Source organism: Amblyraja radiata, chromosome 14, assembly GCF_010909765.2.
Source record: "Amblyraja radiata isolate CabotCenter1 chromosome 14, sAmbRad1.1.pri, whole genome shotgun sequence".
In the NCBI taxonomy this organism is placed as follows: domain Eukaryota; kingdom Metazoa; phylum Chordata; class Chondrichthyes; order Rajiformes; family Rajidae; genus Amblyraja; species Amblyraja radiata.
Genome location: NC_045969.1, coordinates 43,491,810 through 43,515,427, shown reverse-complemented (window position 1 = coordinate 43,515,427; position 23,618 = coordinate 43,491,810). Strand labels below are relative to the sequence as shown.

Here is a 23,618-nt window from a genome sequence, read left to right as displayed (position 1 = left end):
TTATTAACTAATACATCGTCCCCTATCATTCCCTCTCTCCATCCCTCCCCCACACAAATCATGCCAACTTCTCATTCTCACCTAGCAAACAGCTAACAAAACAGCCTGTTTCCTTTATCATTGTTACTTTTTTGCAGATCTTTCATTAGTTTGTTCTAAATCTCCCTACATCACCGTCTATATCATTTCCCTTTCCCCTGACTCTCAGTCTGAAGAAGGGGCTCGACCTGAAACGTCACTCATTCAATCTCTCCAGAGATACTGCCTGTCCTGCTGAGTTACTCCAGCATTTTGTGTCTATCTTCAGTTTAAACCAGCATCTGCAGTTTCTTCCTACACACATCATTATCTTTCTATGTGCTAAATTGTTGAGTATATTTTTTGAGACTGAATTTAGAGGAAAACCTGCTGTATGATATTTGTCATATGCCTTCTATCAATGATTTAAAAGTCAGTTTTGTAAAGGTATTAAAATTACAGGAACATCTGACAAAACATTGCCATGACCAGATGAGTGGGCAGTGTGAAGGTGACTAGAGTACCGGGCCCCTCCCTGCCGCTCCGCGTGTGGCCGGAGGCTCTGTGGCTCCTCGGCCCGTGAATTCCTGCTTGTCCCCCCCCCCCCCCCCCACGTTTCTTCCCTCCCAACCTTGAGTTAAACTTTACTCTTTACCCATCACTTGGTTATAGCAGATGACCGGCAGTAACAGACACCAATTCTAACCCCCAACCCCCCTCCCCCCTCCCCCGTCATCCATTAGTGCAAGGGTTTACTGTATATCCTAGGCTGTTGAAGGAGCTTAGGTAAGACTTGTATTCTTTTCACCTGACCTCCAGAAGCAGGAATCGCTTATCAAAAATGTAACTGCGGGAATCTAAATGGTATTTGCAGACTTAGCGGTTTAATATTGGTGATAGAATAACAGAATAATGTTTCCAAAACAAATCTTACAAATTATTTAAAGAAACTGCATTGCAGTGAAATAATATTACATCTGCAGGGACTTAAGAGAAAAATAATGTGCTTAATTGATTAAACTTAAATGAATTTTAAGTAAAGCTTATGATACTCCTTGCTACCTACCATAAGTTATCACCAAGGACCATGAATTACCACAAGTCACAGAAGTTCATCATTAAATAAAGAAGTAGATGAGGAGTTTTACATTGGAACCATGGAAAGTATAATGTTTATGTTAGATTTGAAGAAATAAGGCTTTCGATTAGTCTCACAGAGTTGATGCTTGAAATCCTATGTTTATTGGCAAGATGTCTCAGCTTATTGGAAGCATTATTTTCCCTTCGTCCTGACTGGGTGAAACCAAAGGATGAAAATGACAATTTACTAAATGATTTAAGTTGTAAATGTGATACTGCATCAAATTAAGTAACAAGTTGTACCCAAGTCAAATGTATGTGGTTCATATTCATGGTGGAGTTAATTTTACAAAGGCAATTGGAGTAGTAATCATTTAATGAAAGCTTTTATTGTCTGAATCAGGCATCAAGTCAACTTATGAAAAAACAGGAATTCTAGGAATTCTATCAACAATGGTAGAATGTAAGCCTGTTGCAATCAGATGAAAGCTCTTCAATATTTGAAAAGACTGATTTTAACTTCAATCCAGCATTTTGTCCAGTTATATTGTTGTAAAGCTGAATAGGTACATCTGGGAAGGGAATAACATTTCGCAATAAGCGAGTTTGGTATTCTGAAAAACGCGAGGAATCATGGGATTTGTCAAAGGTCACTTGCGATAAACATTCTTGGCAACTGTGCTGCTGCATGTATACAGACCTGCGTTTCATCCGTAGTCAGGATCGAACTTGGGTCTCCGGCGCTGCAAGCGCTGCTGAATTGCTACAGGACAGTCCCCATCCTCTCCCGAGTGTCCCATCCCTGTCCGGGGGCGGCCAGAGATGTCCTGGGAGACCCTGGACTGACGGGACACCGGCCCGTTGCAGTGGCGGCCCAGGCTTACAGCCAGCGCGGAGAAGAAGCGCTAATTCGAAAGGGCCAAATGGCCTACTCCTGCACCTGTTGTTTATTGTCTATTGCTCCGGGCCGGTGTCCCGTCAGTCCAGGGCTATTGCTTAACCCGGCGGGACAGGCAGAGTTGAGCTGGAGTTAGGGCATTTTCGCCACGCTGGCTGTAAGCCTGGGCCGCCACTGCAACGGGCCGGTGTCCTGTCAGTCCAAGGTCACCCCGGACATCTCTGACCGTTCCCGGGACACTCGGGAGGGAACGGGGATGGTCCAGTAGCAATTCAATGGCGCTGCAGCCGGAGATCCAGGTTCGATCCCGACTACGGATGAAACGCAGGTCTGTATTCATGCAGCAGCACAGCTGCCGAGAATGTTTATCGCGAGTGACCTATGGCCTGGGCATGCGCAGTCGGAATACCGAGCTCGCTTATTGCAAGTGAGGCTGAGCGCTGATCAGTAATTGTGGTGATCTATTAAGCAGAGTATTGGAGGTAACTGAATTAGAGTTCAAAAGAATGTTGAATATTGTGGAAGGAGACCAGAAGGATAAACTTGAAAGGAAGTCTACAGCCTCTCCCATCTTTGACTTTACCACTGGTATTTTGTGCATCTGAAAAAGCCGAAAGTGCATGGTAATATGCTCAGTACCTTCCACTATGGCCACAAATCTCTCTTAAGAAACTGCCAATATCCAGAAATAGCATGAATTAAAAAAATTGCAATAACACTCACTTTATTTTGATTTGCAGAAGTACAAAGCTGGAGGACAATGGCCGAATCTTAACTTCCAGGAGAGTGTGAGGTGGGGTGGGTCAGAGGTTAAAATCCCGAAAATCGGAAACTTGAACTCTATCCACTCTACGCTCATCCAAAGGGACACAAAGTGCTGGAGTAAGCAGGGCCGCAGCATCTCTGGACAACATGGATAGGTGACATTTTGGGTTGTGACCTTTTTTCAAACTACCTATCCATGTTATCCAGAGATGCTGCCTGACCTACTGAGCGAATCCAGCACTTTGTGTCTCTTTGTGTATAATCAGCATCTGTAGTGCCTTGTTTCTACATATAAACTCATCCACGTAATAGAGGTAAAATGAGGGACTGGCATCCAATCTGCTTGCAAAATGAGTGTTGGTCATTCATATCTGGTCATTTTCATTCCAGCTCATGTGAAATTACTACATATAAAAAGACTGCCATTTTTCCTATATCACCTATTTCAGATCCACTTCCAAAGCATCATGGGGCAAATGCTGGAATTCTGAAAAAAAAATCAAATTCTGGAAATATTCAAGTTAAGCCTTAGGTGTGGAGATGGGGGAATTGTTGTTTTAGATGGGTAACCTTGCAGTAGTCATAGACTCAAAGCATTAACTTTGTTTCTTTCTCCATGGAAGTCATCTGACAAGTATTTCCAAAATTTACCATTTTTGTTCAAAAGGACATTTAAATGGTTGTAAAGTGCTGAGCATCCAGAGATCATGGAAGGAATAGAGCGAGATTTTCTTTCTAAATATCATAATATTTAGGGCATCTAAGGGTTGTCTACTTTCATTTTATCTTTGACATCATCTTGGTTTCACAGGCCGTAAAAAATCTGGCAGGTGAAAGGAGATGAGAAAGGCTGACTCCATTTGGTAAGTGCCTTCATTGCACTGCTTGTTGGCCAGGAGGAATAATATTTTCCTCCGGGTACATCAAGCAACCCATAGTCAGAGCCCACAAGGTGGGTGCGCCCCACCTTTCCATGGGAAGCTCCTTTCAAGTACACACACCATCTTATGTTTGTTGACACTGCTGCTGACCCTCAAGGAACTCTTGTGTTTCTTCTCAGCTCATCTTAGTAGGGCTCTGGGGAGTGTTGTAGAGCAGAGGGATATAGGAGTGCATACACATAATTCTTGAAAGTGGCAGCAAAGGTGGACAGAGAGGTCAAGACGACTTTTGGCACATTGACCTTCATCAATCAGAGTATTGAGTATAGATGGTAGACACAAAATGCTGGAGTAACTCAGCGGGACAGGCAGCATCTCTGGAGAGAAGGAATGGATGACATTATGGGTTGAGACCCTTCAATATGGATTTTGTGAGGTCATGTTGCAGTTATATAAGACATTGGTGAGGCCACATTTTATAGTGTTGTTCAGTTCTGGGCAACATATTTTCGGAAAGATACTGTCCAGCTGGAAAGGGTGTGGAGAAGATTTTCAAGCATGTTGCCAGGACTCGAGGTCCTGAGTTATAGGGAGAGGTTGAGCAGCCAATGACTCTCTTCCTTGGAGTACAGAAAGATGAGGGATGATCTTATAGAGGTTGACAAAATCATGAGAGGAATAGTTTGGGTAAACGCATTGTCCCTTGCCCAGAGTAGGGGAATCAAGAACCAGAGGACATAGGTTTAAGGTGAGGAGAGAAAACTTTAATAAGACCTGAGGGCTAACCTTTTCACATAAAGAGTGGTGGGTGTATGGACCGAGCTTCTGGAGGAGGTAGTTGAGGCAGGTACTATTGAAATATTTAGATAGATACAAGGATAGGACAGGTATAGAGGGAAATGGGACAAACAGGCAGGTGGGTCTAGTGTAGACTGGTCATGATGGTCGGTGCAGGCAAGTTGGGCCGAAGAGCCTGTTTCCAAGCTGTATGACGCTATGACTCTATTAAGCCTTACTAATTAAGCCAACATAATGTACAACTTCACCATAGCATCCATCTGCTCTCCTCAACTACAACACTTTGCTGTGGATGTCCCTATTAGAAAGGCCTTCACCCTGTCAAATCATCAATATGTGGGCATGAAGGGATTTCTTTCAGGTTTAAACAGATTCCTGCACCAGCCGCACCTCTTGGTTAAAATATGTTTCTATCAAAAATCACTAATTCTTGACGAATCAATTTTGTTACGAACATTTGAAGAAAATGTTTGAATCTTCCAACAGCCAGCTGCACACGGAGGAGGAGTGTGTTGAATGGACAACTGTACACACTGCAATGAATAAGTTACAGTATAATTGTTCTCGAGATATCAACAAGGAGCCGTGCAAATGTCTTGGATTATGCAGTTATAGATGTTTCAAGCACAGTTTTTATTTCAGTCATGTGACAATATTTCATCAAATATCATTTAGAATCAGTGTATGATTTTGCATCAGTGAGACTATGTCAATTCATTATCACTCCACTTTTACAGAATTAGAAGAATCTATATCTGTATGGAGTGCATAGTTCATTATGCCATCCTGTGGAGTAAGAAGGAAATTTGAGCACATCCTATAAGAACTTGGGAATAGAGAAATAAAAGTTTGTTTGCCTCTTTCACATTTGCTAATTAAACTAATTAATTTGGATAAGTAGATTGATTGGTTTTAACATTCCTCTAGGGATTATCTTAATTTCAAACTTGACTGAGAACAGTATAATATAACACTGGCAATTTTTAATTCCTACTAGACTAAGTGGGACCCGTTGGGTCCCATGTTCACACGGGAGGGCTGGTCCCCCAACGCAATATTCCACCTCTCCACTAATTTCAAGATTGGTGGCCAGTGGGGAGGGGGGGCTTTCTGGAGTGCTGGTATGGGTGTTGTGGGCTGAAGGGACTGGTTTCCAGAGGGCTAGTATGGACATTGTGGGATAAATGGATTTGTGGGGTGGCAGCTCAGTCCCTCAAGCCTGATGTGCTGGTAGCTCACTCACGGCTGGTGGGCTGGCAGTTGACTCACGGCTATTCCTTGAAATTCAATTTCAAGCAGGGTACAAGGCCACCAAATTCAAATCTATTTTCCTACCATTTCAAACGATGCAAGGCCACAAAATTCAGGTGCAGTTTCCTACCACTTCAAGCAGGGTGCAAGGCCACCTAATTCAAGTGCAGTTTCATACTACTTCAAGCAGGGTGCAAGGCCACCAAATTCAAGTGCAGTTTCTTACCACTTCAAGCAGGGTGCAAGGCCACATAATTCAAGTGCAGTTTCCTACCACTTCAAGCAGGGTGCAAGGCCACAAAATTCAGGTGCAGTTTCCTACCACTCCAAGCAGGGTGCAAGGCCACCTAATTCAAGTGCAGTTTCATACTACTTCAAGAAGGGTGCAAGGCCACCAAATTCAAATGCAGTTTCATACCATTTCATGCAGGGTGCAAGGCCACCAAATTCAAATGCAGTTTCATACCATTTCATGCAGGGTGCAAAGCCACCACATTCAAATGCAGTTTCATACCATTTCAAGAGTGTGAAACCACCATAAAAGCACACAAAACACCACACTCACAGTTCAGTAAACATTCAGTGTGTTCAGTTGATTCACAGCTCAGACAGAGTCGTGACCTCTCCCTCCCCCATCATGCAGAGACTGAGCCACACCCAGACTTCTGGGTTTTATAATCCTTCCCCCCTCCCACCGGGAAAAGGTGTGGTCTTCATGGCATGATTGACAGGTGAAAGATTCTCAACATTTTTGAAACACTAATAACACTTTTATTTTTCATTGATGGGAAGAATCCTCTTCCCCCTAATGAGCGGAGCGGACTGAGTAAGATGGGCAAAAATCACAGCCGTAAGTGGTAGCGTTTTATCTAAAATCAATATACAGTGCAAACAGGAAGTTGTCACGTTTAGACCACCAACCATTGGCAGTGCTTTTACTTCAACCCAAAACCCCAAACCAACCATTGGCAGTGCTTTTTACATCAACCCAAACCCCTAAACCAACCATTTGCAGTGCTTTTTACTTCAACCCAAAACCCCAAACCAACCATTTGCAGTGCTTTTTACTTCAACCCAAACCCCCAAACCAACCATTTGCAGTGATTTTTACTTCAACCCAAAGCCCCACCAACCATTTGCCGTGCTTTTACTTCAAACCAACCACATTTTCATTTTCAAACCACATTAAGGGCACTCAAGGTCAGTAAAACCATACTCACAGTTTAGTAGACATGTGTTCAGTGTTATTCACAGCTCAGACGTGACCCTCTCACTTCCCCCATCTTGCAGAGACTGACTGAGGCACAACACTTCTGGGTTTTATAGTCCCTCCCACCAGCAGGGGCAGCAGAGAGAATGTCAACATTTTTAAAACATTAATAACTCTTTTATGTTTCATCGATGGGAAAAATCCTCTTATCCTGCGCAGCGGAGGGGGACTCTCACAGCTGTAAGTGGCAGCGTTTTTTCTAAAATCATGAAACAGAAAAACAGGAAGTTGTCAAGATCTTACTTTTAGTAATATAGATTATCTTCAGAGGAGCAGTGATCTATAATTATTGGAAAATTGATTAACTACTTTTTTTCCTTCCATGGTGACTGCAATAGTCCATGGAGTTATAAAGAATTTAAGTAGAATCAAAAGGTTAAAAATTCTGTTGTAATCTAAACTTGAATTTCATTTAAATGAACCGCGTATCATCTCTATTCACTTCAGTAGCCCCAACATTGACATCCTGATGTACTAAATTGTACCACTCATCCTCTGGAGAAAACAATGAATTTTGATTTGTATAAGATTTCCCCTATTCAGGGCGAACAGTAAAGAAAGTAATTTGTGATCTGTTCATGCAAACTGACTATCATCAGTTTGCATGTTTTTGCTATCAACATTATTTTGATTTTATGATTTGGTAGTTAACCGCACAAAGTACTTTATATTCCTTCTAGAGCTGTTTGTACATTCACATTCCTTCACAGAGTTGTTGTTTCCAATGATGCAGCGATGAAGTGAACATCATGATAACTTTCTTAACAACCTGTTGGTGAACTGATAGATCTGTAGATTTTCCTTCTGTATAGTATTTTGACTCCAGATTATTTTCCCGCACCCAATGTTGAAAAGTGCAGATGTGCCTTGGGACTTTGTCCCAGATATGAAACCGCTTAATTGTTGGCATCCATGCTCTGAGCTGGGACCATATCCCAGTCACTTGCAAATAATACAAAACATTTTGGGCCCTTGAGTTTTTGCAATGCATTCAGCATATTTCAATTCCAAATAATTGGTGATGGGCTATCCGTTCACTCGGTGTCAACCCTTGAACTTCAAGTGCTACTGCACCATGCAAAGACCTTGCATTATTGATCTCCTTCCTCCTACGTGCACTTTGTTCCTTCAAATAACCTGACCATTGAAAGTACATTCTCACCTTGTTTCTCAGTGCCTAGAAGTGTGATATTTGCTACAAATTGAAATTGGTTCAACTTTTCTTTTGAATTTCAAGACAATTAATATAATCAGTAGAATTGTAGAATGGTTTAGCACTTTAAATAATCCCATTCAATTTAGTTGAATTTCTTTACTTCATTCTTGAATTTTGTATAAAATTTGCATGATTTAAATAGTTAACATGTAGGTGTAAGAGTGCTGTTGTAGCTTGAATATTTCTAAATATATTTAATTTTTCTTTTGAAATTAAGAACAACAATAATCCGGAAGCCTGTTGTTTGGCCCTTGCCCAAGAGAGCAACAAATACCTGTATGGGGAGTACCACAGCCCAGATGATGCCAGAATGAGCAGGAACCACATGCTGCAGATTAACCTGGGTATCCAACCTCCAGCAACATACCAGACAGGGGATGGTGGTCAACTCAATGGTGCTCGAACGCTGGTCCATAGCACAAGTGATGGCCATATTGAGCCTCAACGAGGTGGTGGTCAGCAACTTGTGCGATTGATACAAGAGCCACATTCTGCCCCAGCAATTGTAGCAAATCCACCTGGCTACAATCCTTTCTTTGTAAGTGACCAGGGCCGTAACACAGGTACTCCTCCTCCATCATCTCAGCAGCCAACCTCACTTCAGCCAAATTTGAACACATCACCTATGCAAGGTATATCTCCAACATATCAGCCTATATCGCGGTACACTATGAACCCTATTACTGTAACCTTGTCACAGAACATACCATCTGGTCAGACTACTACTGCATTGCATATACATGGCGGTCCATCACAGATGCAGAATACTCCCTATGGGATTGGTAATTCTATTTACATTAGGCCAACGTCTGGGCGACAGACTCCTCAGAACACAGCTTGGACTACCAGTCAATGCCCTCTTCCACAGTATAATCACCATCCTCCACCAGTTTATCAACCGCAACAGACATATCAGCCTTCTCAGTATTCTCCAATACAGCCGCAGCTTCCTCAGCAAGCATTTCGGTCGCCACCTCCGTCACAGTTCAGCTCGCCTTACAGCTCTCCGCAACATCAGGTGCAAGCCAACCAGCAGGGTCATCAGACTTCCCACGTCTTCATGCCGATTAGTTCTCCTACAATGACTCACCTCCCATACCAGCCTTCACCGAATTATCCACAACAAGGCAGCCAGTCATTGTCCTACATGCCTTATTCTGTATCTGGATTGTCCAAAGCACCTATGAAAAATCAAATAGAAATCAAATTGGAAACACCACAGAGAACTGGCACCAACGTCACTCGAAGCTCATCGCCTGTCAGCAGTCAGCCTGCTTTACGGAGTCATCCCACGTTATATATTGCCACCAATTCACCATCGGGTTCACCGTCAAGAGGAATGTCCGGTCAAATGAGTGTCGTTCAACCACAGCCCGTGTACAGTGTACCACCCACATATATTCACCATCAACCATCGCGACCTCGGTCTACAACTGCTGGCAGTAACCAAGTGAACGCTCCTCGTGTGGTTGTAACTCAGCCTAATACTAAATATACATTCAAAATCACAGTTTCTCCAAACAGACCACCTTCGATTTCCCGAGGTGTAGCATCACCTACTTTTGACCCTGGGAGCATCTTGAATTTAGTGGATTGTCAAGGAGAGCATCCTGGTGCCCCAGAACCTATACAGCCAATATCAGCACTAACGGGGTCTATTGTCGATAAACGAAACGAGGACCAGAAGCGAAAGTCAAGTTCAGGGTCAGATGACTATGCTTACACTCAAGGTACAGTATATTATTTATTTTTAATTTAATGCGGATAGATGTAAGATGTTGCATTTTTGGAGGTCAATGGTGAGAGGAGAGTTCACATTAAATTATTGGATCTTGACGAACATTGATGTACAAAGGGATATTGGGGTGAAGTCCATAGCTCCTTAAAAGTGTCAATGCAAGTGGATAAGATGGTAAACAAGGCATGAAGCGCATTTGCCTTCATTGGTTGGGGCATTGAGTATAAAAGTCAGGAGGACATATCAGCTATATACATTTTAGTTAGCCCACATTTGGAATATGTGTGCAGTTCCAGTCACCACTTTATGAGAGGGATGTGAAGGCTTTGGAAGGGTGCCGAAGAAGTTGACCGGGATGTTTCCTGGAGAATGGTGCATAAGGAGAAGTTGGCCAAAATTGGAGCATCAGAAGTTGAAAGGAGATCTGATAGAATTACTGTATATAAAATTAGGAGAGGCAGGATGGACAGTCAGAGCCTTTGTCCAATAGCCCTTGTCCAATAAATATTGTCACTGAAGAGGATTCCAAAGTAATCAAGCCTTGATGAGGAATTGTGTAAATTGTTAGAAGCCTGCAAAGGGAATTGTTAACCGTTGAATTTAATTATTTAAACCCACTGGTAAAGCACATTTTGTATCAAAAAGAAATTAATATCTTGGAGGGATGTTAGAGAAAGTAAACAAAAACAGTTCTACAACTTGTAGCAATAGACGTTACTGACCTTGCTTCTATTGAAGACCAAGCAACATATCTCATTTAGTTGTTTCAAATGAACACCATAGTTAATTTCAACCTAAAATTATTTGCCTACTTCAGAAGTAGAGATTATTAAAAAATGAAATTAAAAGAAAAGTGTTAGGGTTGGAAGCAAGGGTGCAGGACCCTTTCTTGTTTGATGGCTTATCGTTTGCACTTGGCTGACCTGACTTTTCAATCTGTGCCCAATGTGAACTTGTCAAGATAATCACGATTCAATTGTAAATTTACAATAGAATTGTATTTAATTATTCTTTGGATTTTTAAACATTTGTACTTGACTGAAAACTTGTTATTACCAGAGGAATGAGTGGGATCGTGGGTTATGCTTGTAAAAAATAAATTGGTTTCAGTGCATTTTATTAGAGTAACCAATGCATGCCAACTGGCCAAAATAAAAGCTGTCTGTTGTGGAACAAGATGTATTGAAAGAGATAAGAAATACACTGTAAAGAGTTTGTGATTTGAAGTGCAAAAACTATATATAATTATAGTACTATTTTCTTTTTAAATTATTGCTGTCATGCCAGCAATTTGAATTGGGATACGCTAAAATATTCTGGAAGCCATGACTGCTTTTGAAAATTGCTTAATAATCTTGTCCATTTGATATTTGAACTTGATAGTTCCTTGATAAAATTGTGGTGTTTTTAACTTTTTGACCTGCTGGTGACATTTGTTTCCTGTAGTCCTAACTTTGCAATTTAATTCAAAAAATATTTCCATTAAATTGTAGGTTAATACCCCTTTGTTATATCTTGAATTTGGATTTTCCAAATTCAAGATATGTGTAGAAATGATGCACAAGTAGTAAGGATAATTTTGTTTTTACACAGTGAGAGTGTTTAAAGGGTAATTAGCTAAATATGAAGCAGCAAAATATGTAAGAGGCCAGCAGGAAGGACCAGGAAAATGCAGTTACTTGGATTTACAGTGATCTCCTCTTCTGTTTTAATTTTATGATTCAAATTTAGCTTTAATTATTTTTAGTGAGTTACTTGGCTCATTCATAACATGTTGAACTGAGTCTTTCTTCAGGCATTCAACTATTTTGTAATTTAAAACTGCACATACGATTGCTTGGGCAGATATAGTGGCTTTGCAAAGATCTATTTTAAACATGAGTTCTTTTTGGGGGGAGAGTTGTTGCAAAATGTTACTCTTCTTGTGATTGTAAAGTGATAATCTTGGTACCGAATGATCATTTATGGTCTATTCCCAGAGGGATGCATATGCCTCAATCATTCAGTCATTGTAACCTTCAGTAATTAAAAAATGCTGACTTTGCATCTTATGGCAGTGATGCTGCTATTTAAGCGGGTTATGAATAATCTGCTGGAAATAAATTCCTTACTTGAGACAAACTAAGTCTTAAGCATTATTTTTTCCAGTCCATGCACATACAAGTAAATATTTTGAGTATATCACTCATTATAGAAGCTTCTGTGCAACCGATGAGAGGATAATTTTTGAAATGGATTATAATTTTGTTCAGCATTTTATTCGCTGGGATAATGAAATGTTGGGTAACCCATCAACCTTGATTGAATATGCATTATTTGGACATCTATTCGGTTTGTGAATGACCTGTGTGCCTACTCTTCGTGTTTTTAGCACTATTGCTCCATCAAAGAGCTCGAATGGAGCGATTACTCAAAGAGCTAAACCTGGAAAAGCAAAAGCTGGAGAAACTGAAAGCTGAGGTCAATGAAATGGAGTATGATTTAATGCAACGGCGGCTGAGGAGAGTGAACTCCAACACGTCAATACCTACAGTAAGGCTACTATTAACTGCAGCTTTATGTACATTTAAGGTTTATAATCTGTGTTGCAGCTGGAGAGCAGTTTAATGCAATGTTTCTATTTGTTTCTTAAAATTGCCTCATCTGTGTGTAATTGTCTTATAGTTACACTTTGGAGACTTTCTATTCATGCTTCTAAGGTTCTGTTTACATTGCAGGACAGTTTCACAATAACATAACGCCTTGCCCTCTGTTCCATGTAATTTGAGCTGGATTGCCTCTGTGACTGATTGGGTTCCATTGAATTAGCATCTGAAACCACGCAGGCATCTATTTATTCATCCCAGGTCTAAAGGGTCATGCTCGGTCTAAATTTTTTTTTTTTACTTGGCGGCCTCATACATCAAACCTTCAATAACCCTTGTTTAAATTAGAAATAAGGCATCTTCTAATATTTACATTTGTTCCTCTAAAGACGGGAATTGAATTGAATACTTATTGAATACTTTATTGACAAGTCACAGTGAAAGGTATGCAATAGTCACCACATAAAGGGCACTGATAAAGTTACAAAGTATCCCACGTCAGGTAGGTCCTCCTTTGTTGTTAACCGCCCGGCCGTTCCCCCATGATGGGTCGTCATTTACTCTCCCCCCCCTCATGGTGGTCCCCTCAAGCCGAGTCCCCCTTTGTTCCTGGCGGCTGGTCCTCCGACTCCCACGTGGCGTGTCCTTGACCGCCGGCGCTCTCTGGAAAGACTAGTGCATTGTTAACTAATAAAAAATCGGTTACTTGTCACACTACACTGTTTTATTCTACGTATTAATTCATTGGAAATTGCTTTATCTTCTGTCAGACTGCTGATACTTTACATTAAAAAATTGTACAATTATTCAGTAACTAGGAGTAATGTGCACAACCACTGAAAGACATGCTTTTCATTTGAATACTTTATCAGTAGATTTGCAATACTATAAGTGCTCATTCATGACCCTTGAGTGCACTGAGGAAGTTTCCCAATTACTTTGGCCCTTACTCTTTATTCACTGAGAAAACCAATTAAGTATAGAAGACATCTGCAGAGGGGTGTGGAAGATGGTAATTGTGTTCTGCTTAAATCATCATTGTATTAAGTTTAACTTTAATTGTACAAAAATGCTATCAATTGACTAAATGTAAACCATTTTGTCAGACAAGCATTGGATGGGGAAGCTAGATTATTAAAGCACTTAAAGTCGGATAAACATTTGATAAATTGTGGAATCGTAGGATGTCGGAAACTGGCACCGAAGAAACATTGAAGCTTGCATTGAACAGCCATGAATAAATAGGTACGAGTTGCAAGTCAGTAGGAATAGTCAGAATTTATTTTTTCATTTGTAGTTTTGGAAACTAAGCTCGCTTGTAGGCCCCCTAAACTAAAGGCGACGAATAAAGCAGTGTTGCTGTGTCACAAAGCCAAAGAGTGGTTAACCATACTGCTTAGAATCCAATAGTTGAAACCTCAAAGTTGTGGGAAGAAAAACATTTAACAGCAGTTCATTTAGAAAAGGAAAAATGGACTGTTACTTCTGATACAAGCAGATTTTGCAAAGTGGTAGATTAGAAATAAATATCCCTTAAAAAACGAAAATTGTATGAAAAGTGTACGTTGTTTCACCTCATAATAAACTCTGGATATAATGAGACTCTAGGCGTAATAAAAGCATAAATTGATTTGACGCAACATTACACAGGCTTGTGGTAAATTTTAGATTGCTTTGAAACCATATCGCTGGTCATGGACTGTCAGTCAGGTGACAGACAAGTCGAGGATGACTTGGTTGTAATTGAGTTCTGAGGTATCGGGAGAGTCCTATGTAGGATACATAGATTCTGGCTCTTGGGGAATGTGCTGCTTGGCAATAGATCATTAGGGAAGTTGTGAACTGTGCAAGGCTTCTGCCTGCCGCTGCGTTAGATATTTAAGGCGCTCACTTTGGACGATTCTACTTTGTTTGGAACTTTGATGGTTCAGGGGTTCTTATGAGTCAATGTGGATGTTAAATTCTTTCCAGGAGAACCTGCTTCAAGTGTTATTCAGTCACACCAGTCATGGAGTACTGAAGAAAAGTGATTGTTTTGATACCATCTGGTACCATTTGAGCTGGTGGTTGGAGACTAGAGCCTAAATGTAGGTGATATCTGAGCAAGAAATTCTCATTTATGGATGAAGTTGAAACTAATTATATAATAAAGGAAAATGAACCTGAGAATACCATTTAAACATAGACCTCTATGATGAGGTGAACATTACAAAGAAACAAAATATGACTAAATATACTGGGATGAGTGGAACAAAGGAAATTTCCCCAACAGGGCGGGACAGTATTGTGGCGGGTAAGGATCAGTTAAGTCGGATTAATCTTTTTTTTATCTGTGTAATGTGTTACCAATGGCAAGTCTATGTGACATCCCCAGCAAGCCAGGCTATTGTGAGGGAAGAAAAGTAGAGGAAAATGTGCCAAAACGATGATGTGCAGAAACAGCCAGTTCTGAAACAAACAGAATAAAATAATCATTTATCCATAGTTGGAAAATTTGAGATTGAGTTTGTGATGGCTGCAACGTGCCCACGCGGAAGATGAGGTGTTGTTTCTCAAGTTTGCATTGGGCCTCATTATAACAGTGTGGGAGGCCACTTGCAGAAAGGTCAAAGTTGGAACGTGGTGATGAATTTTAAGTGGCAGGTAACTCCTGCGCACTGATCTGCTACGTGTCTCATTTTTCTATATGTTTTCTCATTAAAAATACTATCATTTGGCCAAATTGACTTGCATTTTGCAGTGATATCTCATTAAGGGGTTTAGTGTTAAATTTAGTTAATTAAACTCTTTTGAAGCCCTGGTGACCCTTTTCTAAATTTAGGTAGTGACATCAATGTTGTTGTAACGAATGTCAGGTAATCATACTTTTTTTTGTGAAGTTCTGAAAAATGACCAGAATAGTAAATTGCAAGACTGTTAATTTGAAGTATTGTGGAAAATCAAAAAAAGCCTTGTGTCCTTCAATGTACATTTGTAAATAAGTATTTTAGCAATGCCGTCTGTTGTATACAGCAGCAGCCAGTTTGTGCACAGCAGGCTTGTATGAATAGCAAGATGGCCAAATTGTCAGTTTGAGGTTAACGGCATCTAGCTGGATCTGGAACTGCCACCCCGACCTTCAACCTACACTGTCCCCACACTTGCACCACCGAACACCAAAATGTTACCCGAATTTCATTGGACCTCTGGTTGCCAAAGGTATTGAGGTACTGTGGGACTTGCACATTTTCAGGCAAAGCTTTGCCATGTCAAAGCTGTCAATGAATTTAACTGTTCAAATGTCTCCAAGATTCAGAGACATTTATAACCTTTAAGGCTGCTGCAACTAATTCATTTAAAATTATTGACATTAAAAAGTAAAAGGCACTGAAGCATACAAACTATTTTAAACAATAAACTAAAATAATGTGCCTTCTGCACTCTGGAGGTAAAGAATGTCTTCAGTTGAATAAGGCTCTGATTCTACATCAGCGGATACGTGTCATCAGATCTGCTAGGTGATTTCCGTACAGTAGAACACAATGGCAGATGTAGCAGCATCTGCTATTCAATGAATCCTGGAGCTGGTCCATATGAATACAGGACTCCCTTCAGCGCAAAGGGCATGGTTAGTGACCTTATCGATGACACAAAAATGGATGAGGGGCCAAAAGGCCTGTTTCCCTGGTGCATGTCTCTGGCCCAGGACTTGTAGGTTGTTTTGCAGCCACAAACTACAGTCAGAATACAACTCTCTGTCCAAATTTGCCACATGCATGACTTGCCTGCTTGCAGTCATAGAAAAAAAATCAAATGTGGTTAAAGTGCACATTGTCAGATTTTAAAAAAGGCGATTTTTATACATTTTGGTTTCAACATCTAGACGTTACACAGTGTTTATTCCCCCTATTTCAGGGCACCATAATGTTTGGGACACAGCAATGTCATGAAAATGAAAGTAGTCATGTTTAGTATTTTGTTGCATATCCTTTGCATGCAATGACTGCTTGCAGTCTGCGATTCATGGACTTCACCAGTTGCTGGATGTCTTCTCTGGCGATGCTCTGCCAGGCTTATGCTTGTTTTAGGGGCTAGTCCCCTTCAGTTTTCTCTTCAGCATATAAAAGTCATGTTCACGGGTTCATATCGGGTGATTGACTTGGCCATTCAAGAATTGACCATTTTTTAGCTTTGGAAAAACTCCTTTGTGGCTTTAGCAGTATGTTTGGGATAATTGTCTTGCTGTAGAATGAACTGCCGGCCAATGAGTTTTGAGGCATTTGTTTGAACTTGAGCAGATTGGATGTGTCTATACACTTCAGAATTCATTACGCTACTACTGTCAGCAGTTGGATCATCAATGAAGATAAGTGAGTCAGTACCTTCAGCAGAATCTTCATCTCATCTGTCCACAAGACCTTTTTCCAGAACTGTGGTTGCTCTTTTAAGTACTTCTTGGCAAACTGTAACCTGGCCATCCTATTTTTGCTGCTAACCTGGGATTTGAATCTTGCAGTGCAACCTCTGTATTTCTGTTCATGAAGTCTTCTGCAGACAGTGGTCATGGACAAATCCACACCTGACTCCTGAAGAGTGTTTCTGATCTGTTGTACAGAAGTTTGGGGATTTTTCTTTATTGTAGAGAGAATTCTTCTGTCCACAGCTGTGGAAGTTTTCCTCGGCCTGCCAGTCCCTTTGCGATTTGTTAGCTCACCAGTGCTCTCTGTCTTTTTAATGAGGTTCCAAACAGTTGATTTTGGTAAGAATAAGGTTTGGCTGAAGTCTCTTAACAATTTTATTCTTGTTTCTCAGTCTGTTAAAGTCACTTCTCAAAGACAGACAACTCACAATGGGTCAGGTAAACTAACTAAAGCTTTACTGATCATCAGCCGGCGAGAGAGTCAGGGATACCGAGTCAAGTATGCAACAGACACTTAACCCACCTGAGCCACCACTCTAATGAATTAAGACATACGGCATATTTTAGTATTTTGGAAACGCGGTCACATGCTTATACAGAGTTGCAGCAATGACGTTTAACACAAATCAATCCCATTCAAAATATACTTGTCACAAATGCAATATTTGTATACTGTGGTTATATAGATCACAAACTTTGGTTACAAAACACCTAAACAACAGGAACTTAGTCAAAAGCCCAACATTTGCAATTCCTTCTTAACCAATGTAAGGATCTTTATCAGTTACCCACAGAAGTTTCTATTTACCCAATTTCCAAGTCCACAGAAAACAACAGCCTCTCCCACCATTGTCAATTGTCTTTTCCTTGGGCATAACTGGAAACACTATCAGTGAAGCTTGGTAGTACAGAATTGCAAACTTCAGCTTATTCAGAACCCAAAAAAGTCAAGCTAATCTTTTACTTAATAAAATATTTTACACTTTAAAGTCAGTGCTTCCTAAATTTGTATACTACGTACAGTGTCCCACCAGGGGGGAAAACAGACTGGACCATGTCTATTCCAACTTAAAGCATGCATATCGAGCAGTACCTCTCCCACATTTGGGCCTGTCAGACCATCTCTCAATGCTCCTCATCCTAGCATATACTCACGGAAGGAGGAAAACCAAGCCGGACATAAAGATCATAAAAACCTGGCCTGATGGAGCACTCTCTCAGCTGCAGGATTGCTTTGCACATACAGCATGGAATATATTTGAACGACAGGACTTACAGGAATACACAGAAACTGTACTGTTCTACATAAAGAACTGCACCGATAATGTCACTGTTGAAAAACGCATCCTGGTTTATCCCAACCAAAAACCCTGGATGACTAGTGAAGTACAGTCACTCCTGAGAACCTGCAACTCTGCCTTTAGATCGGGTGACAGGGCCCAATACAGCATGGCAAGAGCAGAACTGAGGAGAGGCATCAAAGCTGCAAAGGAGGCATACAAGAAAAAAGTGGAGGACCATCTCACACACAATAACCCATGGCAGGTGTGGCAAGGATTACAGCAAATCACCAATTGCAAAGGCAACACACCCGTGACTGACGGTGCTAACGCCTCGCTGGCAGAGGAACTGAACCATTTCTTTGGTCGCTTTGAGGCAAAGAGGCCCCATGCAGTCACGCTGCTCCCACCGACCTCCAGCTCCCATTCGTTCACTCTCCAGGAACACCAAGTGAGGTGTGCACTCAAGTCAGTGAACCCAAGGAAAGCCGTTGGACCTGATGGTGTACTCGGCAAAGTACTTAAAGCTTGTGCAGACCAACTATCAGGGTTCTTTACCAAGATCTTCAATCTTTCCCTGACACAAGTCACCATTCCACCTTGTCTGAAGTTGGTTACCATCATCTCTGTCCCTAAGAAGCCAGTCGAAATCAGAATCAATGACTACAGAGCAATTGCATTCACATCAGTAATCTTGAAATGCTTTGAAAGACTAATTTCACGGCACATCAAAGCCAGTCTCCCTCCAAACCTTGACCCTCATCAGTTTGCTTATAGAGCAAACAGATTGATGGAGGACGTCATCGCCACTGCCCTTCACACTGCACTGAGCCATCTGAAACACCTGGGGAACCATGTAAGGATTATTTTTATTGACTATAGCTCAGCTTTTAATACGATCATCCCTGACATACTAGTCAACAAGCTGTCGAACTTAGACTTCCCACCTCTCACCTGCACCTGGGTAAAGGACGTTCCTGCTAACTGCCCACAAACAGTCAAAATGGGCCCCCACTGCTCCTCCACCCTCACACTCAGCACTGGTTCTCCACAGGGCTGTGTGTTGAGGCCACTCCTCTACGCTCGGTACACTTATGACTGCACTCCCACCCACTCCACAAACTCCATTATTAAATTCACGGATGACACCACGCTGGTTGGACTCGTATCAGGAGGAGACGAGGAAGCGTACAGAGACGAGGTCCTGAAGCTGTCAGAGTGGTGTTCTGCGAACGACCTGGCACTTAACATCAGCAAAACAAAGGAAATGGTCATCGACTACAGAAGGCACAGAGCAGACCCTGCCCCGCTCTAGATCAACGGGGACTGTGTCGAGAGGGTTTCCACCTTCAAATTCCTGGGAACGCACATCGCGGAGGACCTCTCCTGGTCTGCCAACACTTCAGCGGTGGTAAAAAAGACCCAGCAGTGATTGCACTTCCTGAGAGTGCTAAGGAAGTACAGTCTAGAGGAGAAGCTGCTGGTGGCCTTCTACCTCTCCACCATCGAGAGTGTGCTGGCATATTGTATTACGGTGTGGTATGCTGGCTGCTCAACAGCAGACAGGAGAGCCCTGCAGAGAGTGATCTAAACTGCCCAGAAAATCATTGGCTGCCCTCTGCCTTCCCTGGAAGACATCTCTATCTCTGGGTGCCTCTGCAGAGTCAGGAAAATAATCAAATACCCCTCCCATCCTTGGCAGTTCCTGTTCAACCTCCTGCACTCTGGTAGGCGGTACAGATGCGTCAAAAGCCGGACAAACAGACTCAAGAACAATTTATTTCCCTGGGCCATCAGAACTTTAAATTCCTCAAATAGCCACACAACATGAAGAGATGCTGTCATCCATTCCACTATAAAACAGACCACTCAGCCAATATTTATTTTTTAATTATTTTAAAGTATTTATTAAATTTTAAAGTGCAATATTGTCCCAGTGCAATGTTCTACCCCGGTGTGATAAATATAATGTATCTACTATTTAAAGCAGTTAAATAACATATTGGATGTAATTGGGTTTTGGTTTCACTGATCAAGAGTAGCTCTCCTAATGTTGTTGTATTTCTAAGTACAATGACAATAAAGGCTTATTATTATTATTACATAACCAGGATATTCTCAAGACTCCTAATGGCTTATTTAACTTTCATTGGCACAACTTTGGTCCTCATGTTGATAAACAGCAATAAAAGTTTCTAAATGTAATGGAAAGACTGGAGGAAAGGCTAGGTGCTGAGAGCTCTCTTATACCTGCATTAAGGAGGTAATTAAACACACCTGAGCAATTCTAAACACCTGTGAAGGCATGTGTCCCAAACATTATGGTGCCTTGAAATGGGCGGACTATGTATAAACAGAGCTGTCATTTCTACATGGTGAAACCAAAATATATTAAAATGGTCTTTAATAAAATCTGATAATGTGCACTTTAACCACATGCGATTTTTCTATTACAAATCTCAAATTGTGGAGTACTGAGGCAAATGAATAAATGACGGGTTTGTCCCAAACATTATGGAGGGAATTGTAACTCTCTTGCATTTGAGCAAACCACAATCAGTGGCTCAGCTTTGAGATGCACACCGTGAGACCTCGGGTGCTGAAATGTTCTGACTGCCTTTTGACACTTTCAAAGACCTGGTAACTGTTGTGCAGTCAAAAAATCTTCAAGTAGACAATTTTGCAAGGTGCCTAAAAAGTAAAAACTGAATATCAAAAGCAGTTTGAAGTTGTTGAAGTTAAAAGCATGATGGTAAACCGAATTGAGTAAGCCGGAAATCTCCAGGAACGGACAATGTTTCCCCCTGTACCCTCAGTGACGAACAGCTTACACAGACATTTTCAATCGGTCCCTGCAAACCTGCACTGTCCATGCCTGCTATTATTCCCGTACCCAAAAAGCCAAGGATTACTGTTCTTAATGCCCACAGGCCTGTCGCACTGACCTCTGTAATCATGAAGGCTCTTGAAAGACCTGTGCTGGCCCACCTGAAAAGCATCACAAATACCCTGCTGGACCCCCTGCAGTTTGCATACCGGGCCAATAGATCAGTGGATGACGCAGTCAACTTAGTCCTGCACTTCATCCTCCAGCACCTAGACGCCCAGGGGACCTATGCAAGGATTTTGTTAGTGGATTTTAGCTCTTCATTCAACATCTTTGTGCCAGAGCTGCTACACTCCAAACTCTCCCAGTTGACTGTGCCTGAACCCCTCTGTCAGTGGATCACCAGCTTCCTGACAGACAGGAAGCAGCATGTGAGGCTGGGAAAGCACATCTTGGACCCGCTGACCCTCAGCATAGGAGCACCGCAAGGCTGCATACTCTCCCCTCTCCTTTACTCTTTCTACAGCAACGACTGCACCTCCACAGACTCCTCTGTCAAGCTTCTCAAGTTTGCGGACGACGCAACCCTGATTGGACTGATCCAAGATGGGGTGGAATCTGCCTACAGACAGGAAGTGACACAGCTGGCGTCCTGTTGCCATCGCAGCAACCTGGAGCTCAATGGTTTTAAGACGGTGGAATTGATTGCAGACTTTAGGAGAGCTTCCCCTTCCCCCACTCACCATCAACAACACCACAGTCACATCTGTGGAGTCATTTAAGTTCCTTGGAACCATCATCTCCAGGGACCTTAAATGGGAGGCCACCATCGACTCCACATTCAGAAAGGCCCAACAGAGGATGTACTTCCTGCGGCAGCTGAGAAAACGCAACCTGCCACAGGCAATGATGGTCCAGTTTTATACTGCCATCATAGAGTCTGTCCTTACCTTCTTCATCATGGTCTGGTTTGGTTCAGCCACCAAGTACGACATCCGGAGGCTGCAGCGAATCGTTCGATCAGCCGAGAAGGTTGTTGGTTGCAACCTTCCCCCATAGACGAACTGTACACTGCAAGGACCAGAAAGTGAGCAGGTAAGATCATCTCTGACCCCTCTTACCCTGGTCACAAACTCTTTGAAGCACTTCCCTCTGGAAGGCGACTCCGGACTGTCAAAGCCGTCACAGTCAGACATAAAACAGTTTTTTTCCACGAGCGGTAGCTCTACTCAACAGCCAAAAGTCAGTAGCATCCTTTTGCTCTGGTATTTTATTTTGTTCACATGTTTAAATTATAATGTTTTATTTTTAATTGTTTACTGTATATTGTGTTGTTACTTGTGAGCAAAGCATCAACACAAATTCCTTGTATGTATACATACTTGGCTAATAAAATGTGTTCAATTCAATTCATTTATCTGCATATACCTTTTTAAAATCAGATTGCCAACCTAATTCAAAGGAATGGGTCTACAGAACTTACGCCGTCAAGCCCTAAAACTGAAGAAATAAATGCCCTGTTTTACAAATAAATTCTGTTTTACACAGAAGGCTCTGTGACGGCTCCTGCAGCACAGCAGGAGGTCTGATTTGCTGGCATTCGTTCTTCAGCTTGTCCTTCACTTCTGCATTTTGATGCACAACTTGGAAATCAGAATGGTTTAAAGATAGTGAAACAAATAGCAAGCACTTCTGTATGGAAATGCTGCATAATAACTATAAACAAGCATGGTGTCATGTTATTGATCTTGAATTGTGATTTTTCTTCTACTTCAAGATACTTCTATTTCATCAATGGCTTGTTTGTGCTGCTTTCTTTCTAGAGATAATTACAAATAAGGATTAGGAAGTGAAAATCAAAAAAACGGCAGATATTGAAAGTCTGAAATAATAAGAGAAAATGTTAGAAGCAGGCATCATATCAGGAGGCATCTGTGGAAGTTAACATTTCAAATTTCATTTCAAATCACAAACTAAAACAGTTTGTTGGAGAATAACCACACATTAAATAACTACATTTTTAACCAATTTTCATCAACTTTTTTTTTTAAGAGAGTCCAAATGACTGGACTGAGTTGAACACAAATGTTCCCTCCAGTCATGTGGCTGCCTTTCTAGGTTTTATTGTGCTGAAAACATCACATTTTAAGATTGGAACTAATTTTGGTTTGCTTTTGATACTGTGCCAATATAGCTTGTTTTGTTGGATCTTATCTCTGATAGTGTGTTTCTGAGATGACTCTCTTTTGTGAAAATTAGTCTTTCCAACACATCCTCATACTTTAAATGATGTTTCAAGATTGTCCTTCCCACTCATTTTTACAAAGACAGCCATGGTTATTCTCACTTGTTGAATGTTTCATTGCTAATAAACACGTTGAAATGATGGGCTACTTCTTCAAAGAGGGTGAGCAATCCCAGGAATTTATGAACATTCTGGCCAAGTTAGCTCATTGTTGAAGACTTGCATTCTACCAAATGGTGTTTGGTAATTTGTCCAACCCAACTCCAAGACCCAGAAAACAATAGATGGCCATCATATCATTAGAGTGGAACTGATTGAGAATAATTTTTCACCCTCAAGCCTGTCCAATTGACCTGAAAACATAAGA

General features: G+C 41.4%; 1 protein-coding gene across 7 annotated transcripts in view; it reads left to right on the top strand.

Annotated features, from left to right (window-relative positions):
- Positions 1 to 23,618, top strand: part of tab3 (TGF-beta activated kinase 1 (MAP3K7) binding protein 3) — a 111,636-nt gene that overhangs the window by 54,281 nt on the left and 33,737 nt on the right. For all 7 annotated transcript variants that reach the window (XM_033033187.1, XM_033033188.1, XM_033033185.1 and 4 more), the window contains 2 exons: positions 8,395 to 9,907; positions 12,287 to 12,447. In XM_033033187.1, the coding sequence (XP_032889078.1) occupies positions 8,395 to 9,907; positions 12,287 to 12,447 (1,674 nt within the window). The remainder of the gene's footprint in view (positions 1 to 8,394; positions 9,908 to 12,286; positions 12,448 to 23,618) is intronic.